General features: G+C 49.3%; 1 protein-coding gene across 1 annotated transcript in view; it reads left to right on the plus strand.

Annotated features, from left to right (window-relative positions):
• Positions 1 to 25220, plus strand: part of EXOC6B (exocyst complex component 6B) — a gene marked incomplete at both ends in the record, with an annotated part of 241370 nt that extends 216150 nt beyond the window's left edge. Inside the window, 2 exon segments of the mRNA XM_079534332.1 lie at positions 20329 to 20441; positions 25094 to 25220. Coding sequence (XP_079390458.1) covers positions 20329 to 20441; positions 25094 to 25220 — 240 coding nt within the window.
• Between the last annotated feature and the right edge of the window lie 388 nt (positions 25221 to 25608).

The following is a 25608-nucleotide window of genomic DNA, read 5'->3' on the forward strand; positions in this document are numbered from 1 at the left end:
CAGACTCAGTGCAGGTCAGGGCTGTGGCTCAACCTATGCTTTTGAGGAATTTGTTCGCTATCAGAAATGCAGCTGCATTGCTGGGGGCATTCCTGCTGCTGCTCTGAGTGTAGCAAAGCGTTTCTGGAGGCCGAGGAGAGCTCTTGGAAGGTATTTCCACAGAAAATTGCAAAACTAAATCAACTCTGCATGCTGGTAGCTCTATTATGATGAAGTGCTTTGAACCAAAAAGTTCAATGTTCTTGGAAGCTTTTCTTGTGGTCAATGCCAGAGATTTCTGATTAATAAGGAAAACAGGACAGCTTCCTCTCTCTGAGGTGCTGGGCTGAAAAATGAAGCAATAGGAACAAGGAAGAGCCCTCAGGGTTTCCCTCTCATTGAGATCCCTGTGGAAATCATGTGCTGCTTCTATAGGGTGTATGGGGGTGAAGGGAAAAGGGAAGGGAAGGGAAGGGAAGGGAAGGGAAGGGAAGGGAAGGGAAGGGAAGGGAAGGGAAGGGAAGGGAAGGGAAGGGAAGGGAAGGGAAGGGAAGGGAAGGGAAGGGAAGGGAAGGGAAGGGAAGGGAAGGGAAGGGAAGGGAAGGGAAGGGAAGGGAAGGGAAGGGAAGGGAAGGGAAGGGAACTACAAGAAGGACCCAGGCCAGAGGATGTAGTGGAAGCAGAATAAAGGAGAAATCTGTAAAAAAGAATAAAATATGCATATGCAAAAAATAAATATCTGAAGGGGGGCTGTAAGAGAGAAGGGGTCACTCTTTAGTAGGATCTGTTGTGTTAGCACATGGGGAAACGGTTTCAAACTAAAAGAGGGGAGATTTAGACTGGGTTTAAATTCTTTACAGTAAGGGTGGTGAAGCAGTGGCACAGGTTGCCCAGAGATGTGGTGGATGCCCCATCCCTGCAGAAAGCCAAGGTCAGGCAAGATGGGGCTGTGAGCAGCTGATGGAGCTGTGGGTGTCTCTGTTCACAGCAGGGGAGTGGGACCAGGTGGACCTTCAGAAGTCCCTTCCAACTCAACCAGTTGCTATCATTCCGTGGTTCTATGAAATAGGGGGCAGCGGGTTTGGAGAAGTGGTGGGAGCTTTCTGGGAGCAGTGGTTGTGTTGATGATGACCTGTGGAAGGTGCATGGCTGATGCACCAAGCATCTTTTCCACCTCTGATAGCTCCTGAAGCAGAGGAACACCCAACTCCTGTCAGCAGTTGCCTTTTGGAGCACCTTTGCCTTGCCCTTGCTTGGGTTCTTTGGTGCCCAATGGAGCTGAGTTCTTGTAGGGTCTTGTCTCCATTTTCAGCCACCTGCTCTAAGCAGGCACTGGGCAGAATCACCCCAAATAGCTTCAGAGTCACCCAGAACCCTGCTGGGTGATTTCTTGAGCTGCAACCACCCCACCTTTAGCAGGATTTGGGGATTTTGGAGCACCAGAGAGCCCTTCCAACTCCAGAAGTTCTGTGGTTCCGCATGTTTACATCTCCGAGGTCACTACCTGCCAGCTTCTATTTGTCACTGACCCTTCTGCTCAAAAACAAAGATTAAATTGCATTCAGAGCAACCACATAAGCCTCGTTTTCTGGAAGCAGCCATCCTTAGGGGAAGGAGTTGGCAGCCAAGAGCAGCAGTGGTTCCTACAAGGATTCCTGCACCGTCAGCAGGAGGATGCGCCGAGCTGCGCCTGGAGCCCTGGCATTGGGATGCTACACAGGCACTTACCAGGAGCACATCTACGTCTGCTCGTGTCCTCTCTCCCCACCACTTAAATCCTTTCCTTGATTTTTATTTTTTAATTTTTTTTTTTAATTTTTTTCTTTCTTTCTTTTTAAAAATGAAGTTCAATATTGAAATGGAAACACATGGCGGTGCTGGTGCCGGTGGTGTCTATTTTTTTTCTTTCCCCAAATACCATGTTAATTTAAAAAAGGCCCTTTTCATTACCCGTTATATACACAAGGGCTACAGATTACAAATGCAGAAAATTAAATGGTAAACTCTGCTGCAGGGCCTTGGGGGGAGTAAGGAGAGCCTCCAACCCCCCCGCCTGCATCACTGCCTCCTCCCGGCCCCTCAGCCACAAAGGATGGGTCAGATCCTTATCAGCCTGAAATTGTACTCATAACAGCAGGCTTGCTCATTTTCCCAGTGTTAAATGACTTTTGTGCATAGATTTGAAATGAATGAAGGATTTTTTCTTCTTTTTTTCTTTTTTTTCCTGCTTCTAGTTCCAAGTTTTTTTTTCCGTTTTTTTTTTCCTTTTTTTCTTTGTTTTTTAAATCACATTCGTCCCATTTCTGATCCTAGGTAATTAATGTGAATTACTGCAATCAATCTGACTCCCCTGAAGCCCTCCCATGGCTGCACTCCATAGCTATGGCTGCAGGTCTTATCATACCATAGAATATCATAGAATGGCTTGGGTTGGAAGGGACCTCAGGGATCATCAAGCTCCAGCCTCCATGCTGCAGGCAGGGCCACCAACCTCAATATCTAATATAGACCAGGCTGCCCATGGCCCATCCAACCTGGCCTTGAACACCTCCAGGGCATCTACAACCTCTCTGGGCAGCCTAAGGGCACAGCAGCATCCATCCTGGTGCAATAAACCACATCCCTTCTTTCACTGTTCCCATCTTAAACCTTTTATTTTCATCTTCTGTGGTGCCCCTTTTCAAGAGGGATGCTGAATTACTCATCAAGTTAGCCTGGTATGTAATGTATGATATAATCCAGTATATAATATAATCCAATATATAACATAATCCTATATATAATATCATCCTTTCCAAAGGAAAACAAGACCCAGGCAATTGCACTGCCTGCAATCTCTGTGCCTTCCCCCCTCCCCTCCGCTCCTCCCAGTATTTGCACTGGAATTTCATGAGGGTGCAGGGTTATTAAATTACAATGAGCTTCATGGAAATCAGCATCCAGATGACAAGGGAAGCCCAGTGAGCATCGTGCCTGCAGCTCATGCCTCGTTACCCTTGCAGAACCTACAGGGCTGGGATAACATCCAAGCAACACTGGCCCAGCCTTGTATCCAAGTCAGTGGGTCATGAGACTCAAATCTATAGGAAGCCACGCTTGCTTAATTTGCTATTGACTGAAACACTTGTCCAGAGCTTGGGATGAGCCACTGGCTGCCTCTGCATGACCTGACCCTGTGGTCCCACATGGCCTAATTATTTTTATAAAAAAGGAATTGCTGATTTTCAGCATCTCGGCAACTGCGGGCTGTTTAATTCTGGGCTTTGTTTGCTCATCTGTAGTGGGGGGGACCTTCTGGCTCTCTACAGCTCCCTGAAAGGAGGTGGAAGAGGAGTGGGAGTCACCCTCTGCTCCCAGATAACAGTGATAGGATGAGACATTGTGCCAGAGGAGGGTCAGGCTGGGTATTTCTCCAAAGGATGATCAGGAACCCAGGGAAGTGCTGGTGGCACTGTCCATGGAGGCAATGCAGAACCTTGGACATGTGGCACTTGGGGCTGGAGAGAAACCCGGGGATGGAACCCAACATCAGCGTGCGTGACTACGAGCTGACCTATTGTGATGGTTTGCATGGTGCTCCATCCAACATTCAAGAGCTTAATGTAGAAAAGAGGCAGGATGCAGAACTAGCACCCATGTGAGGATGGATGACTGGGGCACAGAGGCAATGTGGCATTCTAAATGACACACAAACACGTTTCCCAAGGACATCAGTCCCCTATGTGGTTCATGAGCTGCTGGAGGACGGGTCTGAAGATCAGCAGCTCCAAGGTGCTTTGTGGCAGTAGCTCAGCTCTTGGCTTTGTGACTGCTTTCAAGTGAATTTCAAGTTGCCCAGGGAGGCTGTGGATGCTCCATCCATGGAGACACCCGAGGTCAGGTTGGACGGGGCTGTGAGCACCTGCTGGAGCTGTGGGTGTCCCCATTCACTGCAGGGGAGTTGGACCAGATGGCCTTTAAAGGTCCCTTCCAACTGAAACCATTCTGTGTTTTGATGGTTCTATGGTGTGTCACAGAATCATAGAATCCTAGAATGGCCTGGGTTGAAAAGGACCACAACAACCATCTAGTTTCAACCCCCCTGCAGGCAGACACTGCCTGGGGTTCCCTGGGCTGGGAGCACAGGAAGGGAAATCTCTGAGAGCTTCTGTGCATTCACTCTTGGGGATGTTAAAAACACAGCAATAAGCAGCACTGTATTTAACACTGCACACATCTGCAGCACAAGGGGAGGAGAATATCAAATGCCTGACGTTCTGCAGGCTGCTCGGAGGCAGTGTTGTTTCCCCTCTTGCACATCGGAGCATCTTTGTACTCCTGCTGTCGGCATTAGGTTAAGCCTGCAGGCACAAAGATGATTAACAACCCATATGATTTCCATCCTAGCTGCAGTATCACTCCAAATCTTTCTCTCTTCCCAATCTACAAGGATTGTTTTCAGTTCTGAGCTGCTGTATGGTCTTCCAGAAGCTCTCTTGCCTTTGGGGTCAGGGTGCAAAGACTGTATGGAAGTCACAGGCCCCCTGAATAGGTAAATAAGTGATGAGATATCATAAAAAATTTGTATTTTGAGCACAAGGAGAGCTCAGTGCATGCCAGAAGCTTGCTCAGCTTGTATTTATTTTTAATTTTTCTTCTGTTTTGAGTTTGGTCTGACTTATTCATGCTTCCATCCCAAGGGGCTTTCAGCAAACGTGCCCTTCATAAAAAGGTTCGGAGGGGAAAAGCTCAGAGCGGGTTGAAGAAAGGTAGGAGAAGGCACGAAGGCAGGAATGAGAAATGAGGAGGGGAGAGAGGCTTGTTAGCAGCGAAGAGACAAGCAGCAGGAATACCAAGAGGGATTTCCACGTGGAGCTCTGATGTTAGAAGAGCAGCGAGCGGCGTGTTTGGGGCTGCACACCCTGGAGGTGAGGGGGAACTGCTTGCGGTGGATCCTGCTCTTCATCTATGATTTACAGCAGCATCCCACCTGAGTGACAGCAACTGCAGACTCCGGGCTGCTTCTCCAAAAAGATGAAGTTCACCCAAGGGTGAAAGCAATCCTGCTGAGTGGAAATTGTAGCATCGCCGGCAATTGGAAATGAAATCCTGCGTGCAGTCGCCTCCGGGGATGTGCGAGTAATTCTATCCCATATGGAGCGAGAGATGGGAGTAGGTTGGGTGTAGAAGCAGCCAGGCTGACTCTTCTTTCCAACATTTTCTGGTTGAATTAGGGGCCTGTCTGTGTCTTCTGCTGCAACAAGCTGATATCCCCTTTTTTCCTTTTGTCTGAATGCATTGATACCCGCATATTGCCTGCAGTGTTCTCACTCAGCCATCCTCTGCTTTTGATGAATGCCCTACAGGTGATTTGTTTCCTGCCATGAGAATGATGCCTGCATTCCCTCTGTTTCCTTTCCCAAACCCATTTTCGTATTAACACTGCATGCTGCCATCTGCAGCTGATGGGTCACAGGTGGCAGCATTGCTTAGGACCACTGAGATGATCACAGGGCTGGAGCACCTCTCCTATGAGAAGAGGTTGAGGGAATGGAGCTTGTTTAGCTTAGAGAAGAGAAGACTCTGGGGAGACCTCATTGTGGCTTTCCAGTACTTGAAGGGAGTGTATAAACAGGAGGGGGAACAGCTGTTTACAAGGGTGGATGGTGATAGAACAAGGGGAATGGTTTTAAACTGCGACAGGGGAGGTTTAGGTTGGATATTAGGAGGAAGTTTTTCAGCCAGAGGGTGGTGAAGCACTGGAACAGGTTGCCCAAGGAGGCTGTGGATGCCCCATCCCTGCAGGCATTCAAGGCCAGGCTGGATGTGGCTCTGGGCAGCCTGGGCTGCTGGTTGGTGACCCTGCACATAGCAGGGGGTTGGAACTGGATGCTCATTGTGGTCCTTTTCAACCCAGGCCATTCTATGATTCCATGAAATGAACACATCACAGCCACCTCCTGCAGCAGTAGGCGATGCCATGTCTGAAGGTGAGAAGGGCAGCCTTACAGTCACCAGGTTCCTCTTCTTCAGGATCTCACAGGGAGCAGTCAGCCCGTGACAGGGATTGGAATGGAATGATCTTTAAGGTCCCCTTCCAGCCCAAGCCATTCCATGAGCCTTTGATTCTGTGGTTCTTTGAGGATGTATATTGGAACAAGTTGCCCAGAGATGTGGTGGGTGCCCCATCCCTAGAGACCATCAAGGCCAGACTGGACTAGACACTGGTCTATATGTGATGTTCCTCTTCATTGCAGGGGAGCTGGGCAAGATGACCCTCAGAGGTCCCTTCCATCTTTAAGCATTATATGATTCTGTGATTCTATATAGACAACACTTACTCTCTCCTTTTTCTCTGCATGGAAAAGCTTCCATTACCCTGGTAGGTGTGTATCAAAGTTTCTTGTTTCTGTTTAAGAGTTCCTGGTCATCTCCACCACGACAACTCACTAAAAATAAGACTTTTCACCTTTGTCAAGCTATCAACAGCCCTGGGGTTGGGTGCAAGGGAGAGTGATGGCAAGGCTGGTGTTGGGAAACAGCCCTGGCTTGGGCTGATCCAGGAGGGCTCCAGCTCTGCCACATCTCTGCCTGCAAGGAGCTCTTGTGGTAGCTGGTGCTATGTACTGCTAATTACAGAGTGCTTAATGGGGTCACGGGCAGCCCCAGGCAGCAGAGCAGAGCTTCTGGGCTCCAGGGCAGCTCTGTTGGGGAGCAGGATGGGAGAAGGGGTGGGGACTTGTTTAAAAATACTGTCACAGGGCAATGCAGAGTGCCCTTGCCATGCAGAGGTGGAAAATGATGTGCCAGAAGCAAAGGCAGTGTGATGAACTTGCCTTCATCACATCCCTTCTTTGCGTCAGTTCAGACATTGCCATTGCAATACCATGTTTCTGGTCCAAAAAAAAAGACAAATTTGCCTTATGGAAGGCACATGCACATGTGTCCCTGTTTGCACAATCCCTTGTCTTTTGCAGTAACAGTGCTTTTGCTATGGGTTTTGCACTGCACCACCTCAGTCCCTTTTCTGCCTTACAGCCTCCACCGTGCCTGTAGCAGTCTTGCTTTCTTATTTATTTAAATATATATATTTTTGTATCTAACAATGACCTCAGCTGTTTGTTTAAGGAGTTCATAACCCCGTGTGAGCTTTACGACGATGAAAAGGAAATTCACGAGAAGCCCTTTGGTTCCGAGGGTCTGGCGCTGATCTGCTGGGGTTCTGCTTTATGTTCCTATCAAACAATAATAAAACGACCAGAAAGGGGAAAGTAAACAGCTCGGTGTAAATAAAGACGAATCCTTGTCATTCTGCCTTCCTCTCATAGCTCAGGAAATAAGTGAATGAGGCAGTGAAATGGGGACGGAAGTGCACGCACCTATGTGTACATCCTGACGTCTGAGAAGCCTTGAGAAAAAGAAAAGCTTTGAATAGAAGGAAATCAGGCAGCGTAGTGGTGGTGCGCAATGCTGAGCCTCTTGTGTTTGCTCAGAGGAGGGATGCTGGGTTCGGAGCCTTGCTGTGTTGGGTGTGATGTTTGATGCCACCCAAGTTGTGTGGGATGGTCAAATTCTGGAGGGTGTTTGGATGCTCCATCCACAGAGGTGCTCAAGGCCATGGATGGGGCCCTGGGCAGCTTGTTCTGATACGGACACCCAGCCCATGGCAGGGGTTGGGGCTGGGTGGGCTTTGGGGTCTCTTCCAACCCAACCATTCTGTGATTCTTTCATTCTGTGGCCATGATTACTGTGGAGTAATCAAGAGTGAATGGATCCTTTGGTCTGCAGAGCAAAGGGCTGCTGCTGAAATACAAGTGGCTCTTCCCCAAGCTGAAGTGGGGTCAGTGCAGGATCATTGCTCTTCTCTGGTAGAAATTCTCCCAAAGTTTTTGCAGAAAAGCCCTAGAATCATGGAGTCATAGAATCATGGAGTCATACAGTAAACTGACTTGGAAGGGACCCATGAGGACCATTGAGTCCAACTCTTATTTTGCTCTGTTGAAGAATCAGTTGAGTGCCAGGACTAGCTGCTGTAGGGTGACAGGGAGAAGATTTGGGGGAGAAGTAAGGACTTGTCCTTAAATTGGACAGAATCACAAGATCCCATCCTGCTTGAGGATGGAACCCCTCGGGTCCTTCCAGTCCAACACTGCCCCAACAAGGACACCCAGAACTGTGACCCCCTGGCAGTATTTGGGGGTCCCCAAGAAGGAGACCCCACACCTCTCTGGTCTCCATGCCAGTGCTCCAGCACCCTCCCAGCACAGCAGGGGAAGTCCAAGGGGAGCTCCTGGACTTCTGGCTATGCCCAGTGCCCTTGACACCATTGAGCAGAGCCATCTATGGCCATGGGTGACCAACACCTGTAGAGCAATAGGACGCCTTTCAGGATGTGTCTCAGCCATATGGACGTCCTACAAACATCAAGCCCTCCGTTTCCATCCAACCTTACTGGAGGCCTGCAAGCTTAAAGAAGCACACCTAAAGTGGACTGTAGCATTCAGTGATGGAAATTGCTCTCCCTTCGTGGGCATGGTGGGGGTGAGTGCACGGTTGGACTTGATGATCTTGGTGGTCTTTTCCAACCTTAATGATTCAGTGGACATCACCCTCTTTTCATGGCTTTTTTTTTGACTGCACTCAATGGCCAACACTTTCTCCATGCCCTGAGCTGGGGCAGCTCTGTCACCATACCCTGCTCCCCTTATGCCCCCCTCCCACGCTTTGTGCCCAGCTCTCACCTCTTCACCCCACCAATTGCTTTCTCATCAAACATCTTTTCCCTGCTTTTTTGGACCCTGTGCATCAAGGTGATCTCACCGCAGCCCGTCTGCTAGCTGCCCTGCTTGGCCTGCCCCAGTTCTTGGCATCCGAAATGGGGCTTTGTTTACACCTTTCCAAGGCTCTGACAATAAGCGCGAGGCCATCCAGAGGTTAGTGTGACACCGCGCGAGGAAAGGCTTTGCTTTGCTTTGCTTTGCTTTCAGATTCCTCCCGAGGTTTTTAGCTGCAACAAATGGCCATAAATCCTATTGCCCTGCTGCAGAGCGAGGCGAACAGATGCAGGATTGGGGCAAAAGCTCAATATTTTCTGTAAAGAACACTTTCTATAGAAAAGGGAAAGACGTAGCCGACTATGCTTTCGGATTAGGTTAGAATGCCAAGCCTTCTTCTTTACATCTTTCTTAGAAGCACTTTTTGAGGGCATGCCTGAGGGAATGGTGGGTAGAGCATAGGGCACTATGGGCACATAGAGCTCAGCAATTTCATGGCCATGGGGTTCCAAGCCTGCTTTGTCCTGATGATGCTGAGTGGAGATGCTGAGTGGAGTAGAAGAGGCATCCAGAGGTGGAGGGGAAGGGGTTGGTGGTGTCCATTCCATTGAAAAAGGGATTATTTTACAGTGTGGATGGAAATAAAAGATGTAATAATAGATTTTAATCAAGATGATGGGTGGTTTTTTTGCTATAATTTATTAGCCTCTACAAACTGAAGAAACCTTTTTCCCTTAAGCAGGGTGTTACCGACTCACTGATTTCGAACCTTCTGCGAAGTTATTTTATATCTGTTTCCTTTTAGCCAAATGTTTCCTACCAGTCTGCACAGCTGTTTTAAATATCCATTTGCTCGTGTGTCTGCCTTTCTGTAGAGCACGCTCTGGATGGCTCTTGCTCTTTTCCAAACAGTATTCAGGCTCTGGAAATATCCATCCCGCAGCCATATAAAATCAATTCTGATAAACCACCCAGGTGCTTCCATTGGCTGGATGGGTTTTGCAGGTGACAAACAGAAGGGCTCCAGCACCTTTGTGGGGTGTCCTTGGAAGCTGTCTGCAGAGCACAGGTTGATCTCCTGTTGGAGACCTCCAGAGCTGTCACTGGTTCCTTTGCTCTGATGCTGAATTGGTCCCATCTTCAGTGGATCTTCTCTTGGCTGCTTGGCACAGGGACTGGTACTCAGAGAGGAGCCATGAGGACAGCAAACTGGGAGAAAAGGATGGGTTTGGGATGAAAACCATCCCCTAATGAATGGGGAAAAGTGCTTATATTAGGGGATGGAGTTGGTAAAGTTATGGCTCTCCTGTTTCAGAGCTCAGTTCTGTGTAGACCGCAGGGATCCTCTGGAAGGTGGGATGAGTTTGAAGGGAAATTCCCAATGCAAGCAAAGAATCATAGAATGGTTTGGGTTGGGAGGAACCTTTAAGGTCATCTGTTTCCAACCCCCTGCTGTAGGCAGGGACATCTCCCTCTAGCCCAGGTTGCTCTCAGCTCCATCCAGCCTGGCCTTGAGTGCTTCCAGGGAACAGCATCCACAGTCTCTTTGGGCTGCCATTAAAGAATTTTTTCCTAGTATCTACTCTAAAAACAGCACGTTTCCAGCCTTGGAAAGATGAAGACATTGATGCAGCACAGCAACCACAGCAACCCCAGCACCACAGCAACATCCTCCCATGGTTGGGGAAGCAGAAAGCCGGAATCTTCCTGTTTCCAAATGGAAAAAAGTCCCAGGTCCAAGCCTGCCTCCCGCAAAGCCGAGTGAGGCACCACAGTGTGTTTTCTGTTTACAGTAGAGCTTAAAGAAATAAGCATCAGTTACATAGGGGAAAACTGAGAGCGCAGTCAAATTGGACCCCAGGGCAAGGCTCGCCGGCAACAATAGACCCCATCCTTTCTGCTAAACAAAAAAGCTGAGGATAAGGAGGAAGTCATCATGAAAAGCAAGGGATGTATTAGCTTAGTTTTGAGCAAATGTTTAAAAAGAAAAGACCAAAAAAAACGGAAAGAAAAGAAGGTATTTCAAGCACTTGCACTCGAGCGGTGGCTCTGGCCGTATCCATTTCACCGCAGACAGTGTCTGCAAGTTGGTTGCACATGTGTGCACACAGCATCACGGTGGGGACAGCCGGCGTTTAAGAGGCTGCTGCCCCAGAGAGGCTTCCCTTGTCTGTCTGCTCTCTGCTTTTAGCTCTTTTCATGAGCATCCTTTAGCCCAGCTCGCGTGGTGTTTCTCTGTCGGTATTTCTGCAGCGATAGCTGCGGATGAGCTTCTACAGAGGCTGCACAAAACTCATTACACGTGCAGGAGGGGCTGCTGCCTCCCTCCCCATCTTCCCAAAGCCATTCCTCCTCATCCGGCTCCCAAACCCACCTCCTCCCTCCCTCTCCCCCTGCGCGAGGACGCGGGGAGGAAGCGCGCTGATAACGCTCATTAAATTTATAGCCACGTTGCGCCGTAATGTTTAATCAATGTTACGTGACTGTGTGCTGCAGCACGGGGTACAAGTTCAATGCAAGGTGAATCTTGTCTGAGATAATCTGAAAGTTCACGCAGAGGTGAAGGCAGCGGCGGCTTCGCGCAGACCGGCTCGGGGTTAGCGAGAGGTCACCTGGGTTTTTTGGGTGGGTTTTTTTTTGTTTTTTTTTTTTCTTCCCCTTTTTAATGTGTAAACAGAAGGAAAAAAAAAAACGCAGCTTGCAAAGGACTTGGCATCATCTGAGCAACAGGAAAAATAACAGTGGCGTGTTGGCCCCGCGAGTCGGTACCCGGTGAGCGCCAGGTCCTGGCTGCAGGGCTGGAGACATGACAGCAATGCCTTTAGGGACAGAAAGAGCACATCCACATGTCACAGCGGAGAAATGGGGTCCAGACACTCTGCCAGCTCTGTCCCTCTTCTGTGCACGGTGCAGGTGGGACCCTCCATCCCACTCACTGGGCTGGGTGTCCCCGGTGGGGCTGGACTCACCTGGAAAAAGGGCTGGGTGGTCTCGAGGGGATGCTGCAGGTCCATCGCTGGCCACTGGGCTGCATCAATCTGGGATGTTTGCCCCTAGAAAGCTGTCACTGCATGCAGTTATTTTGGGTAGGGCCAGTGGTGCAAGTGGTCTGCTTGGGAGACTGCTGCTTTTTTTGCCTCTTCACCAGCCTTTCTTTGTATTTAGGGGATTCTGTGCTTTTCTTGATTAGCTCTTCTCTTTCTTTATCCAAGCATTCTGACCTGCAGCTGAGCTGTTTCTTCATATTTCCCCCCCAATCAGCCCATTTGGAAGCACAGGTCAGGCAGGACAGCTCCGATAAGCTCCAAAGCAGAGGTTACCGAGCTCACTCCCCTCATAAATCCCCATTTCCAACCTTCCCCTCCTTTCTGCTGATACAAGCCCCGGGGCTGTGCTGGAGAGGCAGCCAGGGGCCAGCTGTCAGCTGAGAGCCACAGGTGCTGCTCCAGCAGCGCCAACAGCAGCTCCGCCTGCGCCTCGGCTGCAGGAAAAATGCAAGGCATGAGATGGGAAGAGGCAGAGGAGAGCCCTCCAAAAGATGTGTTTTTTTTCCTTCCTATACAAATCCCTCTTCGGTGACCACGTGGAAGTGTGTTTGCGTTCATTTTCAATCATTTCGTTGCACTTTGGCACAATCCCTTGACTTTCTCACCCGGACTGTGGAGGCAGGGAGGGTATTGCTGCAGACCATGGGTGTCCATCCTTTTGGTTTGAGTGAAGAGGAACTGTCTTTGGCCACGTCCTCAATGTAGATAAGTAACGGAAGTTCTTTTATTTTATAGCATTTTCAATTAAAAAATGTTTAAAAAGGAGGGCTACAGAAACATCAAATTAGCAGGTTGGACACGTGTGCTGTTGATGAAGGGTAACTGAAGGCACAAAGCCATTCTCTCTCAACACTGAGCATGGGGCTTTCTACCAAAAGCAAAACCAGTTTCAAAACCACAAAATGCTTTTGTTCCCTCTTCACTTCTAAGAAAAATTGCCTGCAGCACAACAACCTCAGGAAGCTGAATTGAGCGTTTTCATAGAATCATAGAATGACTGAACCACGGGAGTGGTTGGGTTGGAAGGGACCTCAAAGCCCACCCATCCCCATCCGTGAGCTGGGTGCCCCCTGCCAGCTCAGGATGCCCAGAGCACCATCCATGTCCTTGGGCACCTCCAGGGGATGGGTCACCCACAGCTTCTGGAGGTTTTTGAGAAATGTGGAGATGTGGCACTGAGGTCAGTGGGCATGGTGGGAGTCAGTGGTTGAACTTGGAGATCTTCATGATCTTTCCAACCTTAATGATTCTATGGTTCTCTGGGCGGCCCAGACCAGTGCCTCACCGCCTTCTGGGCAGAGAATCTCCTCTTAACATCTAACCTAACGCTCATCTCTTTTAGTTTTAAGCCATTCCTCTTTGTCCTATCACTACCTGCTCCCCTACTACCATCCCAATTGATGCAGCCCAGGATTCCCCAAGCTTCCAGCCCCAAATCCATTCCCATTACCTCCATTGCCACGGCACCGGGTGGCGAGGAGAAGCCATGGGAATGTTCTGCAGGAGACATCCCTGCGTCGGCGATGAATCCCCCTTTGTGCTGTCAGTGGAGACACGAAGCGTTGTTCAATAGCAGTCCCTCGAGAGCAGCTCCCGGCACTCCCTGCTTCCTCTTGGCCGCTGCCCAGCGTTGTCTCTTTGTCCAATGCAGACTGGGGGATCTGCAGGGCAGAGAGCTGCTCGTCATGGCAAGCACCATGCAAACTTGTGAACCTGCAGGAAGAACCTCGTGGGTAGAAATAATTATTTTTACAGGTGCAAATTGGCTAATAATTCCAGCATTCCAGTCTACTTGTGTTCCTTTAACCCGTTCATAAAATACCCCATCCACTTGGCTACCACCAGCACCGAAACCTCACAACGCCTGTGTTTTTGCACTGAATATCTGCAGTGCTTTGTTATTTTTTCAGTTGGCATCGCACGGTGCTTTGCGATAGCTGGAGGAACGTGGGATTTCCCTAGAATTCAGTCCAGCCTTCCCCACGGGCAGCACTCCAGCCCAGTGACTAAGGCCATGGTTCTGCCCCAGCAAAGCCAGCAGGAGCACAGATGGAGCCGCAGGGACTTTCCAGGAGCCCTGGAGGCTGTCACCATGCTGTGATGTGTTAATTCTCCGCATCCCCACCCTTCAGCCTGGTGCTGACCTGAGAGCAGCCTTTCAGTGTCGAAAGGGGCTGTAAGAAAGAAGGGGACGGACTCTTCAGCAGGGTCTCTTGTGTTAGGATGTGGGGAAATGGTTTCAGACTCAAAGAGAGGAGATGCAGACTGGATATAAAGAAGCAGATTGTTACGATAAGGGCTCTGAACCATTGGCACAGGTTGCCCAGAGAGGTGGTGGGTGCCCCATCCTTGGAGACACCCAAAGTCAAGCTGTGAGCACCTGATGGAACTGTGGGTATCCCCATTCGCTGCAGACAGTGGAACCAGATAGTCCTTGAAGGTCCTTTCCAACTCAGACCATTCTGTGATTCAGTGATTCTGCTGTTCCACGTTGGTGTTGTTGAAGTCCAACAGCTCCTTCGTGTGCTGTGATGTGGGAGGCTGGGAGGCGAAGGGGGTTCCTCCTAATAAACGATGAACATTTGCAGATGGAAAAGCAGAAGACCTTTCTGTGCACACGGAAAACTTTTTGGAGACCTTCCCCTGGGAGCCTGATGTAAGAAATGCAGACCTATAAACAGGCAATAGTACAAGCCTGAAAATAACCCAGACTGGACAAATAAGGGCTTTGTCAGTCTCAAACCTCCCTCTGATACATACTCTGTCCCTTCTGCCATAAATCTTTCCAGATTCTTCTCATAGTTTTTTTGGTGGATTTTTTTTTTTTTTCCAAGAACTTTTACAGATAGCAAAAAAGCAAAAAAAAAAAAAAAAAAAAATAGATGGAAAGATAAAATCGCTCCCTTAACTTGCAAAGTAAATCCAGCTAAGGTGCGAGATGAGAAACGTGGCATTGGTTTTCTGCTCTTCTGTCTGAGCAGTGAGGAGGAATGACAGCCCCAGGTGGGACCTCTGCAGGGATTTGGGTCTTCAGAGTGACCCAAGCAGGCCGGACAGTATTGCACCTCCAGTCTAAATGAGTTCCTTTGAGTCTTTCTGATAAGCACCTGGGGCAAAACCAACTTCCCCTGGCCTCCATGTGTGTTGATGTCTTGCTTTGTGCGTCACGTTGGCTTGTGCAGCCAGCGCAGCGTAAGGTTACTGCAGTGCTAGGCACTCCCTTGCACTCCTTCCTTAGAAAGAAGCTTAGTTTCCAGTGAAATCAGTGACAAATCTACTGTTGCTTTCATTTAGGTCATGATTTTACCCTGTGTGTCTTTCACAAGTAATCAAAAAAACATCACGTTCCAATTCCCAGTGCCTTTTCTTCTTCGTGATGCTCTTGCCCAAACCCACGTCTCCCCGTGGGGTCGAGTATTTCTTTCTCCTTTCAGTATTACTTTCCCACGAGGCATAATGGCAACCTCACCAAAATAAATGATTTTGAATGGACTTGTCTGTGGCTGCTGGTGTGGGAAGCTCCTTGGGCTTTGTGCTCTGCAGTCACCCCACTGGGTGGCATCAGGGGCTGAGCGATTGGCCGTGGGATGGTTGTGTGCATGGGCATGGGCAAACAGGGACTTGGACTGGGTTGGATCCAGTGGTTTCTTCTGCTTTTCATGGAAATATTCAATATTCTTAGCTGGGTATTTTGTGGTCCCTCTGGGAGCAGCTTGTCTCTTCATTCAGGCGGGTTTAGTTGTGATGCTGGTAGGACCCAAGCCTCTTGCTGTCACCTTTCATCAATGGAGCTGTGGTGTCAGGTCATCAAAATATACTTTTTAAAGAAGAGATTTAGAATTATAAGGCAATGATGTGATCTCTTGCAAGCTGAAGCATGGCTGCTTTATAGAAGGCATTACAGAATCACAGAATGGCCAGGGTTGGAAGGGACCTCAAGGATCGTGAATCTCCAACCCCCCTGCCACATGCATTGGGTCAAGGCTATTCATTCTGCTCACAGTGATGCTGGGAGAAGAGCATCAGACTTGAAGGTTATTAGGAAAGGAAGGGAATGTGATAATTGAGCCTTTTATAACTGATACCAGCATCCAATAAACATGTAAGGACATGATTAGTGGAGATGGTGAGGATGGATTGATGGTTGGGCTTGATTATAGAATCATAGAATGGCCTGGGTTGAAAAAGGACCACAATGATCATCCAGTTTCAAACCCCCTGCTATGTGCAGGGTCACCAGACCCAGAGCCACGTCCAGCCTAGCCTTGAATGCCTCCAGGGATGGGGCATCCACAACCTCCTTGGGTGATCTCTTCCAACCTTAATGATTCTGTGATTCTATGAAGTGGTCACGAATGGCCATGAGTCGTCTTCCCCTTTTCATCCCCTGCCATGCTTTGGGTTTTTACAGGCAGGTGTTGCTCTACAGGAGACACAGCAGTAGCAATGCACCATGCTTTGCACCCATCTCGTGAGCCAACGTGATGCTTCTCATCCGTTGGTGGTGGTGGGTCTGCAGATGCTCTGGAGAGCCCTATTCAAGCCTTCCTGATGCTCAGTGGTGTTGCCGAGAGTAAATATCACAGGGGATGAAAAGGGAGGAGATACTGGTGTGGAGGATGTTGTATTTTTACTGGATGGAGGGTTTCAAGCTGACATCTGTAGACCTTGAAACAAGGGGAGAGTTCGTCTTCGGGATCGGGTTGGTTTCCCTTACACCATCTGGTTGCTGCGTAGCTGTGAGTCTTGTGCCAGCCTGCCTCTGGCAACAGCTATTTTATAAATATATTTCCATAAATACCAACAGTTTAAGCATGAACTCAGCCTGAAGGAGTCAGGATATTAAAAAGCAGAGGGGCTGAGACACAGAGGAAGATGTAGCCACAAGAGCAGAGGCAGCAATGGCACTTTTACACAGGGATGTACCTCTCTCACCCAGCAGGCATTGAAAATAACTGTGCCATCAGTTCTAAAGAGGAAAAAGTTAGCAGAGCCAGGTATTGCTTGAAGTCAGGGATGCAGGAAGGTTCATCTGTCCTGCAGTGGTTCCTGGCCTTTGTGTCTTCAAGGGAAGAGGTGGGGAGAGATCCTTGGGGCCAAATGGTCCCGTGTCAGCTCAGCCCTGTGATACCCTCCAACTGTCCATAGGATAAGTCTCTATTCTCTGCATTACTTTTCACCTTGAATCTTCCTTTCCTGCCACCGTTTTCAGCTCTAGGCACCGTGCATCACCTCCCAGGTCTGTGCACAGCCCATGGTGACACAGACAGCAGTTTCCATTCCCAGCGCAGCCATGTTCATTGGGGTTTTATATAAATATGTATATATATATACATATACACGTGTGTGAATGCATAAAACCAGACTGCTTTCCTGTACCTTTCCCTGTACCTTTCCATTCTCCACTTCTGCATTCGTGCAAACACACAACTTGAGCACAGACAGCTCTCCTATGTGCACTCTTTGCAGCTGCAGGCTTGCAGCTGAGCACGCAGTTATTGCATTTCCCTATTGCCGCAGTAAAAGCTCCCTTTTCTTTTCTCCCCCTCTTCTTTTCCTTTCCTCCAGTGTGCGCCCTGTCAGCTTTGATTTATAGCCTTGAAAAGCAGACTCTGGTTTGAAGAATTAATGGTATTTGCATATTTTATTTGGAATCTCCCCTGGAAGGCGGCTGCAGCCGTGGAGCTGCCCAGCGCCGCCGTGCAGACGCTCTTCTCCTTTCCTTATTTCTTTTTTTTCTCCTGGTGTCATTCAGATTTAGCAGCAGAGGTGAAAAGTTTAAACAGTAAGAGCAATAAAACCACATTTATGTGACAGATAAATCGTCCAGAGACAGCTCCCTCTTGCAGCACCTTTCTCCCCTGGCTCCGACCTGTGCCTGTGGCTGAGCCCTGCAGTGCCCACTGTGCTCAGCCTCAGGCACCTTCAGTGCTGCTTGTGCCCTTCCAAGGTCCAGCCTGGGCAGGTTTGTGTTTAGGATGGTGCTTATTTATAGTCATAGAATCTTTCAGATTGGAAAAGAGCTCTAATATCCCCAAGCCCAAACCCCAACCCATCCCACCATGCCTACTGTCCACGGCCCTCAGTGCCACATCTCCACGGTTCTTGGGCACCTCCAGAGATGGTGACCCCACCACCTTCCTATGCAGTCTTTGCCAGTGCCTGACAGCTCTTTTGGAGAAGAAATGTCTACTAATACCCAGCCTGACCCTCCCCTGGCCATCACCTCTTGTCCTGTTGTTACCTGGGAGCAGAGGCCAACCCCCACCTCTCTCCATCTTCCTTCAGGCAGTTACAGAGCCATGCGGTCTCCCCTGAGCCTCCTCTTCTCCAGACTGTCCCATCTCATTCCCTCAGCCTCTACCCATAAGATCTGTGCTCCAGATCCCTCGCAGCTCTGCTGCCCTTCTCTGGACACACTCCAGTGCCTTGATACCTTTGTTGAAGTGAAGTGCCCAAAACTGAATACAGCACTTGAGTTGCAGCCTCACCAGCACCTTTGCACGCTGTTAATCACAGCCCCTCGTGCTTTTTTCTCCTTAACCCACTTCTAACCTTCGCCTTCTTATTTCTACCCCTTTTTTATTGCCCTACAGGGCATCCTACACCCATTCCCAGTGCAGGACAGACCTGCTGGAAGCACTGTGGGGTGGAAGGAGCACATGAAATCATACTCCGGGCTGCGGCTTTAGGGCACCCTTTGGCTAAAAAGACTCCCAACAATGTGCAGCCCTGGTTTGTAGCTGACCTGCAGCACAAAACCTTGGGCTGGAAGAGCCCTCCAAGGTCCCGGCTAATCCGTCCCCCCCGCCAGCGCTGGGGATTGTTCCCGACAGCTTCTTTTCTTTGCCCTGACCTACATAGTCAAAAAGAATCTTGTTGCACATTTTTGTTTTGTACCTTGAGGTCTTCGAGGAGCCAAATCCCCGTTCTTTGCCGGGCGGGTTGTGTTGTTAAACAGCGCCTGAGCCTTCAGGAAAACCATGGAGACGCGGGGGCACAATGAGGCCTCTATGGCCCTCGCTTCGCCTGGGGATGGCCACAGGCAGACAATACCATGGGGCCCTTCCTTATGGGGCGGGCGCCGGGACGCTCGGCTGCTGCCGATGAAGACGTCGGCACTTGGCAGCCCTGAGCCACAATAGAGCGGTCACAGGGACAGGGGGAACCGTGGCTGCTTGTCATGAGCCGTGCGTTCCCCTCCAAGGCCTTCCAATACTTGAAGGGGGCACATAAACGGGAATGGGAACGGCTGTTCATGAGGGTGGACAGCGATAGGATAAGGGGGAACGGCTTCAAACTGAGACAGGGGAGGTTGAGGTTGGATATGAGGAGGAAGTTTTTCACCCAGAGGGTGGTGAGGCACTGGAACAGGTTGCCCAAGGAGGCTGTGGATGCCCCATGACTGCAGGCATTCAAGGCCAGGCTGGATGTGGCTCTGGGCAGCCTGGTCTGGTCCCTGCACATAGCAGGGGGTTGGAACTGGATGATCATCGTGGTCCTTTTCAACCCAGGCCATTCTGTGATGATTATGCAAAAACACGGGCACTGTTGTAGAACCATAGGCTCATACAACGGTTTGGGTTGGAAAGGACCCTCGAAGGCCAACTGGTCCCACTCCCTGCAGTGATCTGGGACACCTACAGTTCCATCAGGTGCTCATCCAGCCTGATCTTGAGGAATTTGGGGCACCACCACCTCTCTGGGACACCTTCCAGTGTCTCACTGCCCTTATTGTAAAACACTTTTTTCTCATGTGCAATCTAAATCTCCCGTCTTCGTGTTTGAAACCGTTTCCCTTTGTCCTATGGCAGCAGACCCTGTTACGACCTTAAAAAGCAGATTTAAGCACATCTGCACCATGGTTTTTGAAAACTGTTTCTTAAGAAAGCTGGGACTTGCACTGTCTGCTGAGAAGTAGGAAAAATCATAGGTAAATGTCTCAGTTCATTCTCTTCCTGTATCTCGAGTACCACCCCTGGTATACTAAGGGACATGGTTTAGTGGGGTTGTGTTGGTGGTGGGTTGGACTGGATGATCTTGGAGGTTGTTTACAACCTTGGTGGTTCTGTTATTCTATTCTTTGATTCTGTCTTTAAGTTGGAAAACACCTCTATGATCATCTATCCGACCACCAACCCATCCCCACCACCATGGCAGCACCAGATGTGCTGATGTCTTCCCACAAGGCTCAGCATCCCCAGCCATATTGGATGGGAAGTTGTCACGGGTCAGGAGAGAAGGGAGCCCACTGCAGTGTGGGGTATGTGGGAGCTCTCCCTTAGGTCTGCTGCCTTGGAAATCACAAATCCCACTGAGGTGAAGCACCGCATCTCTTTTCAGGTTCTGCCCACGACTTTCTTGGGGTGCCTCAGTCTTCATACCCTCCAGCAGGGTAGCACATCAGGCATGCAGTATGGCTCAAGGAGGTTAAGACTGCAAAACATGGCTTTTCTGATTAGCACCACCTGCTCAGGACCTTTGCCATGATTCAGATAAGCCACCTGCTTGCTCACCACCTCATTTTTGTTTGTTTTTCTTCCCTGCAGCTCCTGGATCTGTTCATCCAGTGGGACTGGTCGACGTACCTGGCTGACTACGGGCAACCCACCTGCAAGTACCTCCGGGTGAACCCCACCACAGCCCTCGTCCTGCTGGAGAAGTGAGTGCAGCAAGGGGCACCCCGACACTTTTCAGCCCCAGATGAAGGTTTTGGAGCAGTGGGAGTGCTGACAAAGTCCTTCTTTATCCCACTAAGCTCCAGTTTTTCTATCAAGAAGCACTGATTTGGTTAAGGACTTTTATTTTTGCTTCATTCTTAAGCAGAGTTTTCCTCGTTCTATGACAGACTTCCACTAGCATCTCAAGCTAGCCCCCAAAATCATATGAAAATGGCCAGCCTGCAGGCACTTATAGCTCTGTTTTCTGGTTCCATCAAGAGGTTGTACACTAAAATCCCAGCTATGGGACAGAAAGGATATCTTTAGGTGGCTCCAAGGCTCTTAGAGAGGACAGGACCCACGTTCTCTGCTAAGGGTGAATCTCAGTTTCATTGAAGCCTGCACTTGCCCCAGGAGGTAATGTGCAAGCCAACCCTGGAGCTGTGCTGAGGAGCAGCTGACCCCAATGGTCATCTCCATGTGTCCTCTGTGGAGAGGTGAGATGCACCCTGGAGCACAAAGAGGGTTTGGCAGTCCTCTGAGCCCAGTCCACGCTCTGAGCAGCTCACAGTTAATAATTCCAGACTTGGAAAATCCCAACCCACATGGTGAACTCGGGCATGGAAGCAGCATGTTGGCTTCAGTCCCAAATAGTGGGGTTCACTGCTCTGGGAACCCCTCCAGCACGTACCTGCTGTCAGAGACAAGTGCCACCAAGTCACTCTTCCTCACCAGGTCACTCATCCTCACCAGGAGGATCAGCCCTGCTCTGCCCTCTTTGCTTCCATCACACCTCACCAGCAAAGTAACAAGCCCAGAAGAATAATTCCTGATTTCCTCATTCTGTGCCCACTCCATGGCTGGCTCTGGCATGGAGGAGTGGGCAGGATGAGCGAGCTGGTGGTTGGGTTTTGGTTTGGTTTAATGTGAAATCAGATCCTTGGGTAGAATTTGAATTGTTTTTCAGAGTACCTCTCGCTTCTGTTGCACGTAGAGTAGAAGATGCCCAGTTTGATGTTGGGGTGAAGCCTTTAGAAGCATAAACTGGGTGTGCTTTGAGGCTTTGGATGTGGGTCTGTGCTGTCTGCAGTCCACTCAACCGCACCTCCTCCCTTCCCTGGCTCATTTCACATCAACCCACAGCATCCAAAGGCTGTCAGTCTGCACCCAGGGTCTGCAGTGGAGCACTGTGTCAGTGCAGAATGCTTTTATGCACCATAGCCATATTATATATGTGCATCATGCAATACGTTGCATCATCTGCAGTATATTTGCAGCCCTCCATCCATGGTGCAGAAGTGTGCAGTATATTCAGAGCTATCCATAAAGTGGAAAAAAAAAAGAAAGCTGAACGTTTGGACACGAAGCAGCCGGGTTGTGTAACTTGTTCTCATGATTATCTCTTTTCCTAATCACACATCTCCCATAGGATATCACGAGTGTAAGTATGCTGCTTGCTTGGGCTTTTACCCTCACCTTGCAGTGACTTTATTGTTTGATTTAAATGGAGCACTAAATGATCTAAATGCAAGCTGCCTTTGAAACAGTTCCCTCTGGTAACTCTATCGTCTCAAATGCACTAATTAGAACTAAAAGAGGAGCTTTTACTGCCTCGCTTTTTTTTTTCTTTTTTTTTTTTCTCTTATAGATTAATTTAAACAAAGCTTGGCTCTATTTAAGGCGGTGTTTGTTGACAGGGGTGGGGACAGCATTGAGCTCTCTCCTTCCCTTCCTCTTACTTTTAATTCCTGGGCCAGCACAGAGGGACAGCATTACACAACCAGCCTCAGCTATCCTGAGGCTCTGCAGGCACAATAGTGTGGATCCCCTAAAGATCTGCTTCTATTTCCAACCTGTTCTTGGTGTTGGGATGCGTGGCTCTGTCTGGAACCACGTCGTCCAGCTCTTGTAGCCCAAGGCTGGAAAAGAATGGGGCTGGCACATGGCACCCCAGTGTTGACCCCCACGATGGTGGTGAGGCACTGGAGCACATGGCCCACAGAGGTTGTGGATGCCCCATCCCTTGAGGTGTTGAAGGCCACATTGGATGGGTGGCCTGATCTGGCAACCCTGCTTATGGCAGGAGGTTGGAACCAGATGATCTTCGACATCCCTTCCAACCTTCACCATCCTATAATCCTATGAGTCTATGATAAACCTGGCTTTTTTTAAGGCTGTTTCTCCATCCACGGCCTCGTGCCTCCAAGCTGCCCTCCCAGCCCAACCACCTGCTGGGAGTCCCTCATGCTGACACCGTCACCGTTTGGAGAAACCCTTTGGACCCCGCTCCATCCCTGCAGGCACACACGGGCACAGGCTTGCTCTTGCTCTACGAGCAGCATGAGCCCTGAGTAAACATGCTGCGTCCCAGCCCTGCTCCCTGACAGCAACACTAATGCATCTGGTTGGCACCCAGCTGTTTTGTAACCCTTTTCTCTATAGAAAAGATCCTTCTCACCTTGAGTGACAGTTGGGTGTAGGTGGGAAATGCCCATTGCACACAGTGGGGAAGCACGCACCCGTAGTTGTTGCAGGACTTTGTGTTCTGTAGGCATGTTCCTCACTGGGGAAGTGGGGCTGGTAGCAGCATGGCGCCTCCAAATCCACATGGGAGATACCAGCAGCTCCTGTCTCATCCCATTTGGGATGGGTTCAGTGCATTACCAGCAGTGCTTGGTCACCTCGACCCCACAGCTTTCTCCTTGCAACTCCTTCCCAATCACTCAGTACACCCCAAGATTTCCTTGCATAAAACATGCAGTTCTTGAGAAACATCTCATGGAAATAAATCTGCACCTGAGCATGTTCTGTGAGATTTTGGGGCTGCTAAGGCAGAGGATGCCAGGCCTTCCTTACTTATGGGTATCACTGGGCAGAAGAAACTCAATGCTTTTTTGCCCATGGGGTGGCCACAGGTGGAGGTTTCTCAAGGTGCAGGTTTGCTTCCAGCACATCTGATGTCCCTGCACAGCCTGTGAGATGGAGATGGAGAGCTCTCAGCTCTATGGGAAGGTGTTTGAGGGAGGGGTGATGTCCTGCAGCAGGGTGGTGGTTGCCAAAATTCCCAATGCCGCAGTACCTGTAATCTGTATGACTCAAAAATCCCCTCTTTCTGTCTGGTTCTTGCAGGGGAGCAGCTGGCAACCTGCTTCAGTTTAAAAAAAAAAAAAAAATTACATGAAGAGAAAAGAAGGAAAAAGAAAAAAAAAAAAAAACAAAAAAAAACACCAGCTTATATTGCTGAATAAAATTGCTCCAAGCTATCTGGTTACTGTTGGGAAAGCAGCTCGGTTATAATCCTGTGCCTTTGGGCACTTACAACTATAGCAAATTAGCCTTTGGGATGAGGTTGTTATCATGTTTTCAGTTCCAAGCTGGATGGTTTTTGGAACATTTCAGATTCCCTTTGGCTCCTTTTTATGAAGACTGAAGCACGGAACATTGTAGATATATTTTTTTAATAGGTTAAATGAGCTTGAAGAGGTTTGTTTTGTGCTCTGATAACGCAAAACCCTCCTGATCTGATAAACTGCCGTGCTTCCAGGGCCCATCATCTCTGTGTCCCGGTCACTCTATGCTTCATTGAGGTACCCAGAGCCAAAAACACAGGCCAATGTGGCTCATCCAAAGCCATCTGCCTCTGCCAGATCTGATTTACCAGGAAAACCAGTTACAAATTAGGGTATTATGGAGAGCAGTGCCCAGCAGGCTGGGTGCTTGGAGCCCAATGCCTTTAGGCTCTGTTGATGTTGATCCTTATGGGGTGGTTCCACTCCCCAGCAATGCCCTGCTTGAGCCATGCAATGAGATGTTGGCCCCCCAAAATGCATCTGCAAATGCAAACGTGCATGAATGCCAAGCTTTGCATGCCAGAGAGGAATGGAGCTGCCCCGGTGTTGGGAGTTGGACTTGATGATCCCCTGAGGTCCCTTCCAACCCCTGTCATTCTGTGTTACTCTGGTCCTGTCCCAGCACTGTGCCTTGTTGGTCCTGAGCTTGAGGACCTCATGGAGACCGATGCAATTGAAAGAAATACAAATCTCCCTGGGGTTTGTAAACTGGAGGAAGTAATGTTGGATTCCTTCCGTGAACATCATGTAAAGTTAAGTCCACGAGTCCGAAACTTTACGGCTGCCCCAAAAGCTGCATCTCTTGGCCGCATGCAATGCACCATGTCAAAAAGAATCATTAACGCTGTGGATTTTGTGCTAATTATTTAATTTCCCGACCCTCCTAATATTACAGCACTCTCATTTACCACATACGGACATTGGAACATGTAAGAACGTTCTGGATGGAGCTCTGAGCATCTGGTGGAGCTGTAGGTGTGCCCATTCATTGGAAGGGAGTTGGACCAGATGGCCTTTAAGGGTCCCTTCCAACTCAAACCGTTCTGTGATTTTATGAAGGGGAGGATGAGAGGCGTGAGGGGCTCAGAATTGGTGCAGTGCCTTGGCTTTGAGGCAAGTGACACGAGCTGGGGTTGGGCCCTTGGGGTGGATAAAGCTTGGGGCTAGACCCAAGGCGATGGTCTGTAGATCTACAGGTCTACAGATCTACAGCCCATCTCCTCTTTGCTCTACCAGCCACGAGCTTCTCTTGGTGCACCCATAGCATCGCTGCGTGTACTGTAACCTCTGTGTTCTCTGCTCAGGATGAGGGACACGAGCCGGAAGAACAACGTTTTTGCCCAGTTTCGGAAGAACGAGCGGGACAAGCAGAAGCTGATAGACACAGTGGCCAAGCAGCTCCGCGGCCTCATCAACAGCCATCACTCATGAGGGACCCACAGCCTTCCCCACGCCTGGACTTGGGATCCTTGTTCAAAGAGAACAGATGTATTTTTGTATTCGCCTGTATAGTATGGATGAAACCCACTGTTATGACAAAACATTGTTAAATAATCCCGGGGCAGGTAGGTGGCACGCTGCTGGTGGAGAGGAGGTGGTGTCAGCAGTCACCATTCTGAACTCCTATTTTCAGGGGTTTGCAAAGCAACGGGAAAACCTGAAGCCTGAGCGAGAAGTTCACACCCAGACGATGGGTTGGTTGGGTGTTTTTTGTGTGCGTGTGGGTGGGTTGGGTTTTTGGTTTTTAATTTTTTCTTTTTTTTTTTTTTTTTTTTTGTAAGCCAAATTCAAAGAATTGGTTTGACTTCCTTTTGTTAAG

This window comes from Tetrao urogallus (genome assembly GCF_951394365.1).
Source record: "Tetrao urogallus genome assembly, chromosome: 4".
NCBI classification, from domain to species: domain Eukaryota; kingdom Metazoa; phylum Chordata; class Aves; order Galliformes; family Phasianidae; genus Tetrao; species Tetrao urogallus.